Source organism: Acanthochromis polyacanthus, chromosome 8, assembly GCF_021347895.1.
Source record: "Acanthochromis polyacanthus isolate Apoly-LR-REF ecotype Palm Island chromosome 8, KAUST_Apoly_ChrSc, whole genome shotgun sequence".
Classification (NCBI taxonomy): domain Eukaryota; kingdom Metazoa; phylum Chordata; class Actinopteri; family Pomacentridae; genus Acanthochromis; species Acanthochromis polyacanthus.
In genome coordinates, this window is record NC_067120.1 from 6,656,662 (window position 1) to 6,673,638 (window position 16,977).

At 40.3% G+C, this 16,977-nt stretch overlaps 1 protein-coding gene across 1 annotated transcript in view; it reads right to left on the minus strand.

The window, feature by feature from the left end:
• The window catches only part of b4galnt4a (beta-1,4-N-acetyl-galactosaminyl transferase 4a), a 154,532-nt gene that overhangs the window by 16,448 nt on the left and 121,107 nt on the right, over nt 1–16,977 (minus strand). The window contains 1 exon segment of the mRNA XM_051951651.1: nt 8,889–8,967. Coding sequence (XP_051807611.1) covers nt 8,889–8,967 — 79 coding nt within the window.

Genomic DNA, 16,977 nt, shown 5'->3' on the forward strand with positions numbered 1-16,977 from the left:
AAAAAAAATCTTTTCGCAGTGAAACTTGTGATGTCCACATTTTCAGCATTTTTGGGAAATCTTTGAACATTTTTTGGTGGAAAAAAACGTTTAAAATGTTTCTTAAGAACATTCACACAAAAAAATCAACCGAAATAAAGCGAATTTCACTGGATTTTGGTTGATTTTTATGTAAATGTTCTTAAAGAATATTAGAAGTTTTACTGATATATATGTAATCACTTCAGATATTTCTAGGATTTTTTGGAAGACATTTACTCATTTTTTCAGTACTATTTAAAAGACTGTTCTTGCCAAATTTGGGGGATTTTTTAAAAATAAAATTTTTAAGGGAAACTTCTAAGGAATTATTGCATTTTTCTTCCTGAAGGGTGTTGCAAATTTTCAGAAATTTGGGGAATTTTTTTGCTGAATTTTTGGATTTTTTTCAGACAAGAAAACAATATTTTTTGGTGCCCATAAATGAGGACAGCAGGAGGGCTAAAGACAGAGTTAGTCATTCAAGGCAGCATTCAAAACCTGATTTTTATTAATGACGCATTTATTTCTCGAGCAGAGCATTAGCAGATGTGAGATGATAAAGAGATTGTAAGAAAAGTTCTGACAGCTTTGGTAGGGAGAGAAACAAAATGTGAATTTTAACATAGGCGGTAATGGAAATTCTGCATCTGCCCATTGACAAGCGCCTGGCAGCAGAGCATCAAGGAAAGACTCTTGACAGGCACTGAACGAATACCTCCTCAACAGAGCATAGAAGACACAAAAGACTGCTGATGTTTTGATACTTTCCTCATGCTATTATAGAACCTTCACACAATGAAAGTTGACAGGGAAGTAGACAGCGAAGAAAAGACGAAAAAGCACCTACTTCAAAAAAAGCTAACCGAAAACTACAGCGTGGAAACAAAGACATAAGCTCCTGAATGATTATGCTCTTATTTCAATTGACAACTAAATAGAACTAAACATTTACATGCTAGAGGATAAATGCCACTCTCTATTCCACTCACTGACATGACAACAGTGGCTTGTGTCTCACATCAAATTATGTCTTGTGGAGGGATGCAGGAACAATATTCAGAGAAAGATGAGGAGGTGGATACAGAGACGTGGTGTTTGATTTTTAATGCTGAATTATACATCAGCCAAAGTCTCAGACCAGACATTTCAGAAAGACAAATGAGTCCTATATCCATAGCAATTACTGCCACGCTGTAGTCACTGCGTCTACAGCGATGCCCTGTGTGCTCGGAGGGGAAACTAGTTAGTCACACTCTCACAAGACTCACTTCCAGCCAAATGTACACGACAGAAAATCCTGCCCATGCGTTTGCTCCACGACCACATGAACAAAACTTGTGACAACGACATGCAGGTACTTTGGACAACAGAATGCTTACTGGAAAAGAAACCCAATAGGAACAACCAGACTGGCCTGAATACAAATAGAGGTATAAAAAAGAAAAAGAAGCAAAACAAATTTCAAAGCTTTGACTGGATCAGCGTGAGAGCACAGATGTGACGACAAGGTAAAACAACAGCCTTATGATCACACAGATAGTAGCAGATTTATGCAAAACGTTGTTTGATAGATTCAATATGATCGAAACCAGATCAATAAACACAAAAACTCTGGAGCTACCAACAAGATTGACTAATCTTTAGTTCATTTCTAACAAGAAATATGACATACTGAGCAACTGCTAGATACTCAATAATATTATATATCAATTCTGTTCTTAACTCATAATTTCTAGAAATGTTTTGTACATCCCATAGATAAAAATCTGTGTTTCTGGAAGATTTGGTGACATAGAAACGAACTCGGTGAGACAGGATGAAGACAGCTTGAGCATATGAAAGCTAATATAACAAAGACAAACTAAATGTGGCTGACAGGGCTCTGCATAACTTCCTTTCTAATGATGAAATGGTATGTCATGTGTGGGATGGTGCTCTTTGGGATGTGTCTGTTCAAATCTGCAAGATGACAAGAGGAAAGTTGGCATATGAGTCAGCTAGAGAGCTACAACAGTTAGCTCTGCTAACAGCTTTAAACCCCTGTGGGCTTGCAGTGCGTAAATGTTGGTCTGGAAGTTTTGAGAATGAGAATAGCATGAATGAAAATAATAACTATTTGATTTTACTGATCATGAGAAGCAATTTTGTTACTAGAGATTTGATATTTACATCTTGTACTTTTTAAAAAATCATTTAGGTGGTATTCACTGGCATTGACAGTGCCCTCTAGAGGATAAGATGACAAAGAGCAAGGCAGTGGAGCATTAAGGAGTATTCAATGGGTCATTTTTTCCATAGACTCACATGCATGACCTCTTCAAATGAAGGGCACAAACTGAAATGTCTCCTCATGGCCATGCAGTGGCTTGTTCAGTGTGGTAGAAAGAAAAATCAGGTACAGTGTCTGTAAATGAAATTTGCTAGAAAAGACACAAAACTAAGTTTATTTTGATCTGGAACCTTGAAATCCATTTGAAAATGGAAATCAAAGGAATGTATGGAAGGAGATAAAGCAGATGTGTGCATGATAATGATAAAACGCAGAGCAAATGAGATAAAAAGGACTCCGAAAAGAAAGTGTGTGAAAAGGTAAAAGAAAAGGCAGCGACAACCTCAAAGCGAAATGAAGCAAAGAATGCATCTCCATATGTCTGAGAGCTGCTGAACTAGATTCAGACGAGAAAAAAGTAGTTAAGCGGTGCAGGAACAGAGAGAAAGCTCATTTACTTCTAAAGTAAAAAGACACGCAGAGTGTACGTTAACAGCTGGCTCCAGATAGCTCGGACAACTGCTGATTTATATTGAGAAGGGAAGGCGTGAGGCAGATGTTGAGAGGCCTGTATGAGTCCATGTGAGCACACCCATGACTGTGAGTGGGTATGCAGTCATGGGTGTGTGTATTAGGCGGTGGACAGCTTGAGACTTGGCCTGGCAGGAGTGCTAAAACAGGGCCATTAAAATCCTGCATTTAAATCCCACAGCCCTGCCTGTCCATAAACTTGCCATTGCTAATTAAGCCATGACTTTCTTCTCCTCTTTCTCTCACTCCCTCTTCCTCTTAATCATACTGTTTAATGGCCAACACTTTCCTTCGTTCTGTCACATCGCTAGCAATAGATGTTTTCCATTACGCCAGTGGAAAGGTCCTGCGTTCCACCGACAAAGATCCATATGGTAATTAAGAAAGTTAATGAGACTGCAGTTCACTAAATAACCTATCATATCATGGAATCCAATTGAAAAACAGTCATCGCTCTAAAAAGGTTTAATTCGAAGTCAAGAGAAGGAAAAACTGAGCCAGGTATGTAGTGGAAAGGTTCAGTCAAAGTGTGGCTTTGGTGATTTGCCTGCTCATCCTAACAACAATCTCCTTATTCATCATGGCCTGCACTGCAAAATACAAATACGGTTGTTTCCATTCCTCTGGGGAAGCCATGGTGTCTTCCAAACCTGCCTCTTCCTGTCTCGAATCCTGTTTATGTTCCGCCTTCCTGCGGCCATTTTCCCAGAAAGAGGCCAACACAGAGAAAGAGAATAAGGATTCTTATTTTCTTGCCAAAAGGTGTAACTTTGAGACTGTGCTTGTGCTTTATTTGATATTCACTCCCTTTCATTTCTTCATAGGACGTGTTGCTAAACAAATGCATTCCCACAGGAACAAGTCCACCCTTGACCACACAATCACAGCTTTGCACAGAACACAGGCGAAAGAGCTGCGAATCCACACTATCTGCTCTTTAACAAATGAGTGCCTGGGTTTCTGTGGATTTATGTGAGCCCTGGGCTTATGCTGTTGTGGGCTGGTCATGGTAAATCTGCTATTTTTGTCAAGGTGTGAAATGTATTCGGCTATTAAATCACACACAGGGGCCTTACTAAGACAGCCTGCCACACACACACACACACACACACACACACACACACACACACACACACACACACACACACACACACACACACACACACACACACACACACACACACACACACACACACACACACACACACACACACACACACACACACACACACACACACACACACACACCGTCCTGCACAAAATCTTGATCTGCTGCATGACTTTTATATGCTTCATTAAATTGTGAAACCAGTGAAAATCCATGGACAATTGGAAGAGAGAAAAACAGAACGAGATGGATTGCAGCATGACCTTGATTTGTTGGTCGGCACAATCACATGAACAGTTGTCTGGATGACTGGCAATGCATAATAAGAAAATCTGAATGACAAATACCACATGCTAAAGAAATACTGCAGGTAAAAGCCTTCACTAAATGTCCTGTACATTGAAGCTGCATGCAATGCCTATTTTTGATTAACTATTTATTTATTTGGGGCAGAAAATGTCTGAAAATGGTGGAAAAAAATCAATGACATCCTCAAATCGTAGTCATCAAGTGATAGAGGAGAAAAGAAAAAGAAAGCATTGAATTTTGGGAAGCTGGAATCAGATAATTTTAATTTATTTTCTTATAAAATGAATCAAACAGATTAATCAATTAAAGTTGATGATTAATTTAATGGTTGACAACTAATCGATTAATCACTGCAGCTCTTTTAATGAGTTCTTTGTCACACTCCTGCCCCATTTCTTCTTCCTTTCATCCTCCTCTTCCTTTTGGCTCCATTCACTCTTTGTCCTGAAATGAAGCCAGTGAGATCTCATTAAGAGACCGAGACCTTTAGTTTGAAAGTCAGAAATCTTAATTGCCTGTGTCCAAAAGATTTTCAACCCTTTAGTTCTTTCTTATTTTGCTCACTTTCTTCCATTTTGTAGCGGTCGGTTCCCCATGTGCTGGTCAGTGTGAGCTTCCACTGACCACCTGGAGGTGGGCTGGAGGCTGTTATGTCTCCTCCAATACATGGAGTCAAAACAGAAATCACCAAGCACACAAAGGTTTAAATTCTGGAGGGATTTTTGCTACAGGTACCAGAAAAAATATTAAATATGATCCAGCAAGTTAGGTTTAAATAATACACGTGTTGTGATGATGCTCTAGGAACATTTTATTTAACAATGGAAAAAATAATTCCGTGTCATTTAATTGGGGTCAGTCACAGAGACAAACCAGTGGAAGTGTTTACCAGCTCTGCAGTTTTCTTCAGTTATATAGAGCAGTTCACTGGCTCGTGGCTTAGAGTTGTGGTTTCAAAGCCCAACCTTTACTTTTTTGGTTCATGCTCTCAACAGGTAGCAGGTAAGGAAGTTTCTGAAAACCCACACTGTATGCTACCCACCAAGCAGCAGTCAAAATGACTAGGTTGTGAACATATTGCAGCCGCTGAAAAGGTATGTCCCCTAGATCTGGGGTGTCAAACTCATTTTGGTCCAGGGGCCGCATACATTTGATCTCAAAGGGGCCGGACCAGTAAACTTATAGCATAATTACCACGAAGTAACAATAAGTCTAAGTTTTTCCGACGTTTTAGTGCAAAGGAGAACAAGTATATTAGAAAAATCTTTATATGTAATGAACTGTCCTTTTAAAATTATATTAGAAACAACCAGAGATTAAAGTAAGTGCAATTTCAACAACACTATGACTCAGTTTAACATTTATTTGTGTGCATTGTGCATTACAACTGATCACAGTGATTGTACAATGGCACAGCAGATTTAGTCACAGGTATGTGTAACTTGAAAACACAGTCCTGGAATTTAAAAAAAAAAATCAAACTTATCAAGATACAGAAATTTTTTGAAGTCCGTTTTCCAAATCTGGAAAGTAATTGAACGCCTAAATGAACTCTGCACACCTTTAAATCTTAAGTAGCAGCTATTTAATACAGACAGTTAGGAAAGTAAAGTTGTCACCTGCCTTGTTTATGTATAAAATGTATATGTAAAAAACAACATAAAAACTACATACATAACATGGATGCATCATTAGAAATAATATTACACTCAACCAAACACTTTTGTAGTGAATCTGAGTAGTAAGCAAGCATGTTCACCTTAGTGAACGAAAATCACTTACAAGCATGATTATCAAACTCCTATGACCTTTGTCATCTTGTCCTCTCGAGGGCACTATCAAGGCCAGTTGATACTACTAAAACGATTGCATCTGCTAACCTTGCCAGCAAGTTGATTTCTCGCGATATTTGTGAGTTCACAAATCTCTCAAGAAACCATCTTGCTCCGCCCCCGCATTCACTGTTCGTACAGAGCCAAGTTGGCACGGGCCAATCACGCAGCAGTATTCGTGTGTGGGGCGGGATATCCGGGTGTGAAGACGAAGCGCCAGTAGATCAAAACAAACATGGCAACGGAGGACAACGATCGTGTAGATGCTGCTATTAAGTCAGTTTTAGCTGAATCTCCTATCGCTACTTTGAAGGAAGAACAACGAGAGGCGCTTTGCACATTTCTGGATGGTAAAGATGTCTGTGCTTTTTTACCTACGGGTTTTGGTAAGAGTTTAATCTACCAATTGGCTCCGCTCGTTGTGAAGATCCCGCGATTGGCTAAAAACAAACCTGTCAGAGGCGGGACATACTGTTGCATTGTCCAATCCGTGCCTCTTTCCTCCAAACGGATTTACATGGAGTGGTCCCAGATTGATATTGTGGAGTACTATCAAGTACTACACAATTATTAATCTGGCTATTGCCAGGTTATGCATCTGCCCAACTTTATAAGAATGAAAAATGCAATATATAGTAAGTTATTCATCTTAATCTCAGTAAAAGAATAGAAAATGAACATGCAAATTCTACATATGTGCCATGATAAAAAAGATTATTTATAAAATGAACAAAAAGGTAAAGTTCACTCTTTATTTCTAGATTTATTTGGGATTATTAATGTCATTCTTAAGCCCATTTCTAGGCTACAAGCCACACAGGTAATGACTGTTGTGCATATCACAGCCTACTTCAGAAAGGCAAGAATACCATATTTAAGTGTGGGGAACTGTCACACAAAGTCAAACAGCTAAAGCAATAATGATTCATTAAATTTTAAGGACCATCTTACACTCATTTGGCTGGTGCTGTACACAGGAGGCATACAGTATGTATTCAGAATCTAAGCATTTCATAAGGATTTAGCAAAATATAAATCATTTATGTATCACTCAGTCACCAATATATTATAGCTTTACATTACCAGATGTACATTGCACATAGAACAGATTAAACTTATCTGCAAGACAAGTATGGATTGTTTTATCGGCTCCCTTTACACGGACATAGAATTCCTCAGCCTACAAGTCTGATTCACTAGTCCTGCAATGAGGACAACATTGTATTCTTGCAGGTTTTATGACATTACAGTATGTCTCACCAACTCAGTATGTTTGTGCTATCTAGACGCTCTCCAAATAAAGGGGGAGGGATTTGTTTGCTAATGAGATGTGGCTGTCACGGTGGGTCTCACAAGTATAGTACTTGTGAGACCCACCAATAATAACTGCCATTTCATACTGCTTGTGTGAAACTCAAGAGAAAATATCGCCATGAGTAGTTACCAGCCGACTGAGTCAAATTCTGCATCTTAAACTAGTCTAGAGGCCCAAGTGTCAGCATGGCATGGCTGTAATGAAGTTGCTTGTAGTGCCTTTCTCATTCACAGAAAGTCATCTGTTTGTGTATCTTTCCCCATCGGGTTCTTGTGTGATCCTCCTGGCAGCACAGAGCTCTCAGCGTTCACTATCGTGCTCCCAAAGCCAATTTAAGCTGAATGACACTGAACAGAATGAAGGCTGGAGAGACTGGAATACTGTAGTCTGCAGAGAATAGAGTGCGGCAGGAGTGAAAAATGTCGCAATGATTAAGGATCTGTGAAGTGATGAACATTTAGTGAAAACTAGAAGCATGACAGGACAGTTAAGTGCAAAAGAACATGGTGAGAAACAAACAGGAGTTACTAGGAGAACACAAAAACACCAAGAGGAATGTAGCCAGAGGCAGTCAGACAGAGTCTGCAGGTGATAAAGCTGGAATGAGAAAGAAGCAAAGAAAAAAAACATCATTAACCTTGAGGGTGAATAAAATGACACAAAAGTTCTGTGTAAGAAGAGTGCAACTCCAGCAGTGCTGCTCTGCTGATGATGATGGTCACCATGATGACGATAACCTGAGGCTTGTTAAGAGATTCATTCCACACACACATCAGTGATCTCTTTTTATCATCTGCCCTCCCACTCAAAGTGCAGGCTCACATGAGGCGTGTGGGCTCTCGTTTGAAACTTCGTATCGAAATTAAGCCCCACTCATCTCTGAGCTTTGCCTGAGGTGCAGAACACCACGAGCCAGAGAGGAATGGTGCAGAGGAGAGTAGTAACCAATGAGGGAGCAAAACAGAAAGAGAAGAAGTACAAGAAGAAAGTTACACAGAGAGAAAAAACTGATGAGAAGTGTTGTGAGAGAAGAAGGTGAAGATAGAGGGTGATGACAGATGAAGGAATGGAAAGAGGACAGTTAGAGAGGTTATAAAATGAGCCTACGCTTTACATCCTACAGTGGGGAAAATCAGGGCGACAACAAGCAGGGGAATATATCGCATACAGTTATGACCCGACGGCTCCAAGGAAAAAGGCAGAACATGCAAAGCAATATATAGTAAAGGAGGAGAAGGAGAGCTTTCCACTTCAAATGCTTCCTTTCATTCCTCCTGTTCAGTCACCACTCTGACACTTTTAAACACAGGGTACAAGTTAAAACGAAACGGAAATTTTCCAGCCGAAGGGAAATGCTCTCTCCAGACAGGTGAAACCATTTTCATACACCGAGAGTCAGAGGGTTGAAGTTAATGAAAAACAGTGCAGAAAATAAAAAAAGAGATAGAGATAGAGAGGCAAAACAGACGAAGTGAGTTGTCTTGTTTGTATGGGCACACTTACCCCAACCTCCACATGATCCGAGCCCTTGTCATCCTGCTTGTGGAGGATCTCGAAGTAATATCGTCTGGACGAAATCAGACTAGAGGGTAACACAAAAAGAGAGCTGGTGTTAGATATATGGGAGGGAAAAAACTTGCTTCCTTTACCTCCTGCTTGCAGTCCGCAAAGAAAGCTTTTTATCAGAACAAGATCTGTGCGGCTTCTGATTACAGAAAACTGTTTATGGCGTTCAACTCCTTGCTTTCTCCTCCAGCTGCTCAGCCGTCCACTGAGCTGACTCCAGACATGTTTGCCTCCTTTTTCACTGAAAAGGTGTCTGCAATCAGCAACCAGTTCTCTGAGCCTGACCAGTCCAGTCAGCTCAAACCCACTACTGCTCCCGCACTCTGCTCTTTTGCTCCTCTGAGCGAGGATGAGGTCTCCAGGCTTTTTTCTGAGCTCAAAACCTACAACATGTCCTCTCGATCCAATACCCACTAGCATCCTGCAGACCATCTTGCCCACAATCAAACCTGCAGTCACGCACATTGTCAACTCCTCCCTGAAAACTGGTATTTTTCCTGCTACTTTTAAACAAGCCCACGTCACCCCACTGCTCAAAAAGCCTCATCTCAACCCAGCCCAGGTTGAAAACTACAGACCAGTCTCACTTCTACCATTCCTGTTGAAAATACTGGAGCGCTCAGTATTTAACCAAGTCTCTGAACATCTGCGGAACAACAACCAACTTGACCCTTTTCAGTCAGGCTTCAGGTGCGACCACTCCACTGAGACCGCACTCCCATCAGCCACAGAATCTCTGTGGCTGGCTATTCTTCTGCAACTTGATGGCAACACCTTTGACCAATCGCACTTTTTGCACTTACTACAGGTTTTTCCTTATGTCTGAATTCTTGCTTGTGTTGTACGTTGCTTTGGACAAAAGCGTCTGCTCAATGAAATTGTAGAATTGTAGAAAAAAAGAATGTATCTGCCACTGTGCCTCCTTGCATCACTAGACCTTTCTCTGCAATCTGCAATGTTATTGTGTGGAGTCCTCCAAGTTTAGGTGAGTGAAAACTAGAAGGACAGCAGACTTTAGTGGGACTGTAGGAGAGCAAGGTAAATAGTTTCTCTTTAAAAGCCATAAAAAAGCATGTCAATTAGACTTGGGCATAAACAGGTTAATCAGCCCAGCATATAACACTGTGCTGCAGGCAAGATGGCAAAAGAGACAGTAGTGAGCCACGATATTATGAGCCTCGGGTCCTGAATAAAACACTCCTTCAGAGACTATGAGGAAGAAAATCGATGCTCCACATAAATCAACATTTTACACTTATCCAGGCTCCAGTATTTCTCTGGAGCTCCTGGTTAGACTGAGTAAAGGACTGATTTAAAGTTTTACTGTGTGTGTTATTCCCTGTACAGATGAAACACACACACAAAGTGACAATGCTTTATTCTTATAAAGACACATCTCGGATAATAGGCCAGCATCTCCTATGGAGTGAGACACCCCCAAGCACTGCTGTACACATCATTAACTCTCAAAACACACACATACAGTCATAATCGACTACATGCACATCCACGCACTCTGAGTTTGTGCATGTACAGTATATATAAATACCTAATTTCTGATGTCCTTTATGCATAAACAATCTCTGCTTAAAGCAGAAAATAGCACTGGAACGAGGAAAAACATCATTCCTATAAATAAGTCATGTTAATACAGTTTGCTGCAGTCTGGTAATTTGTAAAACATTTGCTTCTATGAACTTTGAAGACATTTGTCTCCTCCATATTCATGCCCTCTGATTCAGTAAGATACAGTACGTGATGGCTTGTTCTCGTTCTGGTTATTTTCTGCCTTTATTTCTTGCGCCTCTTTTCTCTGATTATCCTTCTTGGTGAGTTGAAAATAATAGTGTCAGGAATAAACAGGAGATATTATTTAAAAAAAGGCAAGCCTGCAAACAGGAACATGTCTGTCAAACGTCTATTGTTCTAGAGAATACTGCATGTTGGTATAAAATAAAATCCCTTTTCAATTATACATTGACAAAAGCGATAATTAAATAAGTTTCTATAGTTGAAGGTGGTATTCTGAAGTGCTTATTTTGTCAAAACCCAAAGAGAAAAGCTGAAAAAGTTGATGTTTTTAGCATTTGTGTCCTTCAAAATAGCCTTTAAACATTGTTAAAAGTTTTGTTGATTACATTTTTTGCCACTTTGCTAATATCTTTTTTTAAAGGTCATATTTTTTGAGTGTTTCATGCCTATATTTGATAGCAATATATAATAATTCTTAATATTTTGTGCTTTAAATACTGTGTAATATTATTTTTTCTACATACACTACGATATATGCTATTTTGATAGTATTGTACTAAGGTACAATCTGTGCAATATACACAATATGTGCAATAATAATACTCTATGAGCATTTCTATTGATCAAAAAATCTGTGAAATACCACTGATATGTGCAATACTGTTATTTTTAGAACTATTACTTTTGTATATTTTGGTTAACTTCTTAGTTTTATGCAACATTAGTTAAATGTTTGCACTGTCTGTAATACTGCAAATTTCCCCACTGTGGGATTAATAAAGTGTTATGTCATGTCATCTTATCTCATCTTTATATTGAAGAAAAACAAGAAATGAAAGAGTGTAGAAACTGAGCAGCAAACACTTGCATCTGCACTCGTGTTATGAGCTATTGGGTTGCCCCGACCAACAAATATTTTAACGCACTTATAACTTATATTACTCCATAAGCTTTAAATCAATGCACATAAATGCCTTTCACGATAAAATCTTCCACTTTACAGTTAGACTGCAGACCCACTTTTCTGTGTATTTGAGTGTTTTCATGTCTGATGTGGTTGACCGAGTTGAAAGGGAAGGACAAAGGCTGAAGGGGGGGAGTCGGTCACGTGTTGCCCTGTGCATAAATGCCGCTGCATCATCCGGCTGCCCAGCGTTCTGTAACCAATAAATCATTGCAGGTGCAGGAGAGCAGTGACAGTGTGCTAAGGTCACTCTCTCATGAATAGGGAATATCTCTGTGTGCAGCTGCTGAAATGGCACCCAGCAAACCTAAGTGCCGCTTTCAGCTCCTGGCATCCTGCTTGTGCTTTCCCAAATGATTCAAACATTACCCCAGACTCCAAGCTGAGCCGTGCTTCAAACACTAAGAAAATAATGTCTTATTTTGCATTCACTTCACACAAAACACAGTCAAATGTCCAATTAGGTTAGATTTGATGAAAAAAACCCTCAAATATAATAAATATGTGGGGAGATTGAGTAATCAGAATCACCTCAGGAGAAGAGCAGAGGGCAAAGTTCTGTTTATAATAATGGATATGTATCAACTGAAAATACTACCAGAGACAAAGAGCCATTTATTGGAGAAATGAATCTCAGTGTTCCGATTCTACTAAATTAGATTTTAGGCTAACATGTTGCATCTTTCTTTCTGGGCATGTGAAATTTAACTGTAGCTAGTTTTAGGGCATGTCCTGACCCCTCATTAGACTGTATATTTCAAGAGATAATCTAACTCGATCTGAGAGATAATCTAATGTCAGAGCTGAGAGGAAACAGTCTGCCGCCACGGTCTTCCCGAGTCAGACAAAATTCTCAAAATGCATCTTCAGCTTACTATTGTCTGCCAACATTTGAGGATTTCTTTCTTTTAGCCCCCAGAAATGCACAAATACACACTGAGAGAATCGACCCAAGACTGACAGTTTGACCAGTATGAACCTGCTAACCTGTTAAAAGATGTCAGAAAAGAGCAAAACACACACAGACAATAACACATGTACACACACTGCAGTCAGTGGATATAACAGGAATGGAGTGTGATTGAGACAAACAAAAGGAACAGACCGCAAAGGGAATGAGAACAGCAAACCATCAAGTTCTATTCGCATACTTTGTTTATCTACTTCCTTTACATTTTTGTGTTTACTCTTTGTGATTTGAAATCTTTTCCAATTCAGTGGCAATTTAACTCCTGGTTCATGTCATTTCTGGTGAGACATTTGTTTAGTCCTGTGGTAAGTTTTCTGCTGATAGATTTTCTCTGTTTTTTTTGGCATGAATTCGTCTTTTGTTTTGGAAAAATAAACAGCTAAAGAAAGATCTGAATGCAATGCATGAATTATGAGGAAAAAAAGGAATGAAATCTGACTCCAAATATGATATTAAACTGAAAGACAGAAGAGAAAGATGGAGATGGAGAAGACAAACACAAGGGTACAAAGCAACAACGGAGGAGGGGCGTTGTTGTTTTACACTCGCTGTGTGTGTTTGTGTGAGTCGGTTGGTCAAACTAGTCGTGACACGACAGAGGGACAGGCAAGAGAAAAAAAGGATGAAGGAGGAGCGATAAATAGCAAAATGAACAGCAGGAACAGAGGGGGAATCATAAAGGAGGAAATGCAATACGGTGAACATCATGCCAGACGAGAAAAGCACATGAAAGAGCAAGTGAAGGGCAAATGAGAGATGGAAGAGGAAATAATGGCTATTAGTGTGTGACTCAGAGGATGAGTAGAGGACACAAAACAAGAGTCTAATTGCCTGACTAATTGGAGTCTTTGTTTCCAGTTTCCCTTCATTTGGCTCGAACGGATAGAAGCAGACAAAGGAAGTGACTCGGCTGGGCTGGATAACATAGGAGGGGACTGCTGGAGCTAAACAACATTCAGAGAAGTCTGCGAGGTTTGAAGGATGAAACCTATAGAAAGGGAAAGGCTGTTTTTTTTTGCTTTTGACAGACAAACTCTTATTGGAGAAAAACCAGTGCACTGAAGAAACACTGTCTGACAGACGGATCGACACACACACACACCTTCAGCATCCCTAACCTGCTATGCAGTGAAGCTGAAGTGAAATGAAGACAGTATACTTTCTGCCCTCTTTCTCTTACTCTCCTATCTACCCACTGGCTACACCAATTCCCTGATCCCACTTCTTCCAGTATCTCCTCTCTCTTTTTTTTTTCCCAACTCAATTTCTCATTAATGCTATCTGACTGTCACCCTGTGCCGATCTCTCTCTGCCACTCTCTGCGCCGATTTGTCCCACTCGAATACCCACAGGTGGCCTTTAAATAAAAGACTGTTCTCAGCGACTGCACTTCTCTCAACTACATTAATGATACCAGTGTTTAGAGCTGCCCCAAGGAGGACCACAAACTTCACTTTTCTCCCCCTTTGCGCTCACTCCCCTTCTTCACTCCATTTCTCATGCATTCCTCTAATCCATCAGAGAGCCATCACGCTGCTCTTCCCCGCAGCCTCAATAAATCCTCTTTCTTCCATCCCCTCCCTTCCCGTCATCCCTCCTCTCCGCTCTCCTTCATCCCCTGCTCTTCTCCCATCTCTTTCTCGCTCTTTTCTTCTGTATCACGTCTGTCACTCCTTTCCATTTCTTCTCACACGGTCTCCTCTTCCCTTTATCTGACTCCACCATTATTCTAATTATCTAATATAGCGTTATAGCATTACTATCTTGAGTGCTCATTCTCCTCAGTGCCTTCACTTTTTTTCCCCCCACTTTGATTTTGCATTAACGCTCCTTCTCTTCTCGTATTGGCCTGAATGCATGAACATGAGACAAAATGAAAAAAAAAGAAAAAGAATTTACAGCTCCTCACAACGCTTTGCTCTCCCGCGGTGTGTGTGTGCATTTGTGCTTCGCTGAGACGCAGAGAGACATATGGCTCTTTTGATCACAGTGAAGCGCAGCAACAATTACCGCATTACACCAAGGTTAAACCGTGCTACATGTGTGCGCTACTGAAGATTTACAGGTAGGAGGTGCACGATTAGATTTTGTCCTGTTTCTTTGCGCTACAGATAGCCACAACTGTCAAACAAAAAAACATGAAAAATATATCAGGGGTCCACATGCTCAAACAAGCTTTAATCTGCAGCTGAAAATAGCCTCTAACAACTACATGATTTACTCCTATTTGGTTAGTGCTTGCTGAAACCACAGTGCCCAGCTGGTTAAATAACATCACCGAGCGGCCCACGAGATGCTCTGATCCCATCGTCTGGCCATAATGATTTGGCTCTTGTCAAAATTGCTCAGGCCTTTACACTCACCCATATTGCCAGCATCTAACTGACTATTCACTTAACGTCTAATATATGCCAGACGTCGACATGCACTGTGAGTGGATAATCTGTCCATGTATCCCTGGGTAGGTTTCGTTATCCTGCACTGAGGTTTATACTCTAAAAACTGAGTGGCCACAGATCAAATCCTGATTATATGCACACCTGGTCAAATGTTGCACTGATTGTTGGATGGAACTCCCGTGATTATGAGGCTGGAGAGGTGTGGGGGGTTCTTTAAAAGGTGCACACACCTTTAAAGGTCCCATATTGTGCCCCTTGAAGCAAAGTACTGAAAGTCTTACATGCCTCCACAATGTGTCTTTCAATTTACTTTTTCAGTTCAAAATACTACAAAGATGGTGCCTTTTAACCTGACCGCATAATCCCTGGTTTTAGCCCAGTGCTAAACAAGCTGTTTAAACGTAACTGAGTTAATGCTGGAAGAAGACTCTGTAAAACAGCTGACACAGACATGAATTAGTGGAATTAGTGTGTGCAACCAGGACATTCTCTCCATTCTCACTTCCTGCCTTTTTCCCCCCCGATAGTCTCACATGGAAATATGTCAGAATTCACAGCATCACCATTGTCTTTAACTCAAGTGTATGGCAAGTTTGTCAGACAACAGTTACAAAATCAGGATTTTAGCAGAGCAGCAGCTTAAAAATGGTTCTCAAGTAACTGCTGACTAACATATAGTCTAAATGGATTGTCCATTTCACCACTGTTTAATTACATATATAAGAAGCAGTTTAATTTAATGCGTTTTTTGTTTATGCAGTACAATAAACCTCAAAACCAAAGTATGTATCGAGCTATGAATCTTGTGCACCATTACATGTATTAAAACACAGTACATGTGAGCACAGAGAGCAGGAGGGAAGAAATAACAGGCTGACATGGCTGTGTTTAGGTTTCATTGAAGCAAAACCAGCTGCATGAAAGCACAGCAGCTGACAGCAAATCTTTGTTCATTGGTTTCACATCTCTCTTAAAGTTTCCTCTATCTCTTAATGTCTCTCATCACTACAACTTACAAGCACAAAGCTTACAGTAACGTTAGCCACAACTACACAACATGTTAACACTAAGGATGTTTCCTATTGCTGCTTTAGCACTGCCTTCAAAACTTAAAGTAACCCACTGGGTCTTCAGTTTCTCAAACGCTGGAAGTGCATGATGACTCTTGTGTTTACTCATGCAGCCAACAGGAGAACATTTTGTGTACTTTGCTTGTGGTGGAGACATTTTCAAGTTAATAGAAGTAGGTCTGGAAGGTAAATAAACCTGGCGGGCTATGAGGCAGCTGCTCACAAAACTGCACAACTTGCAAGCAGCAGGTAGTGAAAAGGCAGTCTGAGCTAGATGAACATTGGTTCTTTAGCTGGAATGAAGAAGCTCAGTAAAAGCCTGACTAGCTTGTAAAGCTGGAGTGCCTTAGAAATGTCATAAATGGACGCCTTCATATGTTAACAGCTTTTACTTTGTACCTCCAAGTTTAGAACACCCCCAAAACACAATAAAGATTGATTTCACATATGAGACGTTTAAGTACATTCGATTTTAATAGGATTTCTTGAGATACCTAAAGAATTCCTCTCTGCTCAGATCAAGTTCTTTCCCCAAGAAAAGCGTGTCTGTGTGTGAAACCTTGCTCATATTCGTTTGTTCGTGATGTGTCTGCATGTGTTCCTGACTACTGGACCTATCTCATCACATGCTGGATAGCCACTGAGTCACTTTCCAAACAGCTTACATATCCGTTTCCCGGCTACACAGTGTGTAATTTCTGCTTCCTCTGACGAACCTGACCCTCCGTCATCATTAGTGTCTCTAATCACGTTTGGCCAGAACCAGGCCCGTGTTACAGTTTGGTCGCGCTCATGCATTACTGCCAATCAGATGTCCGCTACCACAGTTTTGCACAGCTCAGGAGATGTGCATCAACACCCCAAAGACATT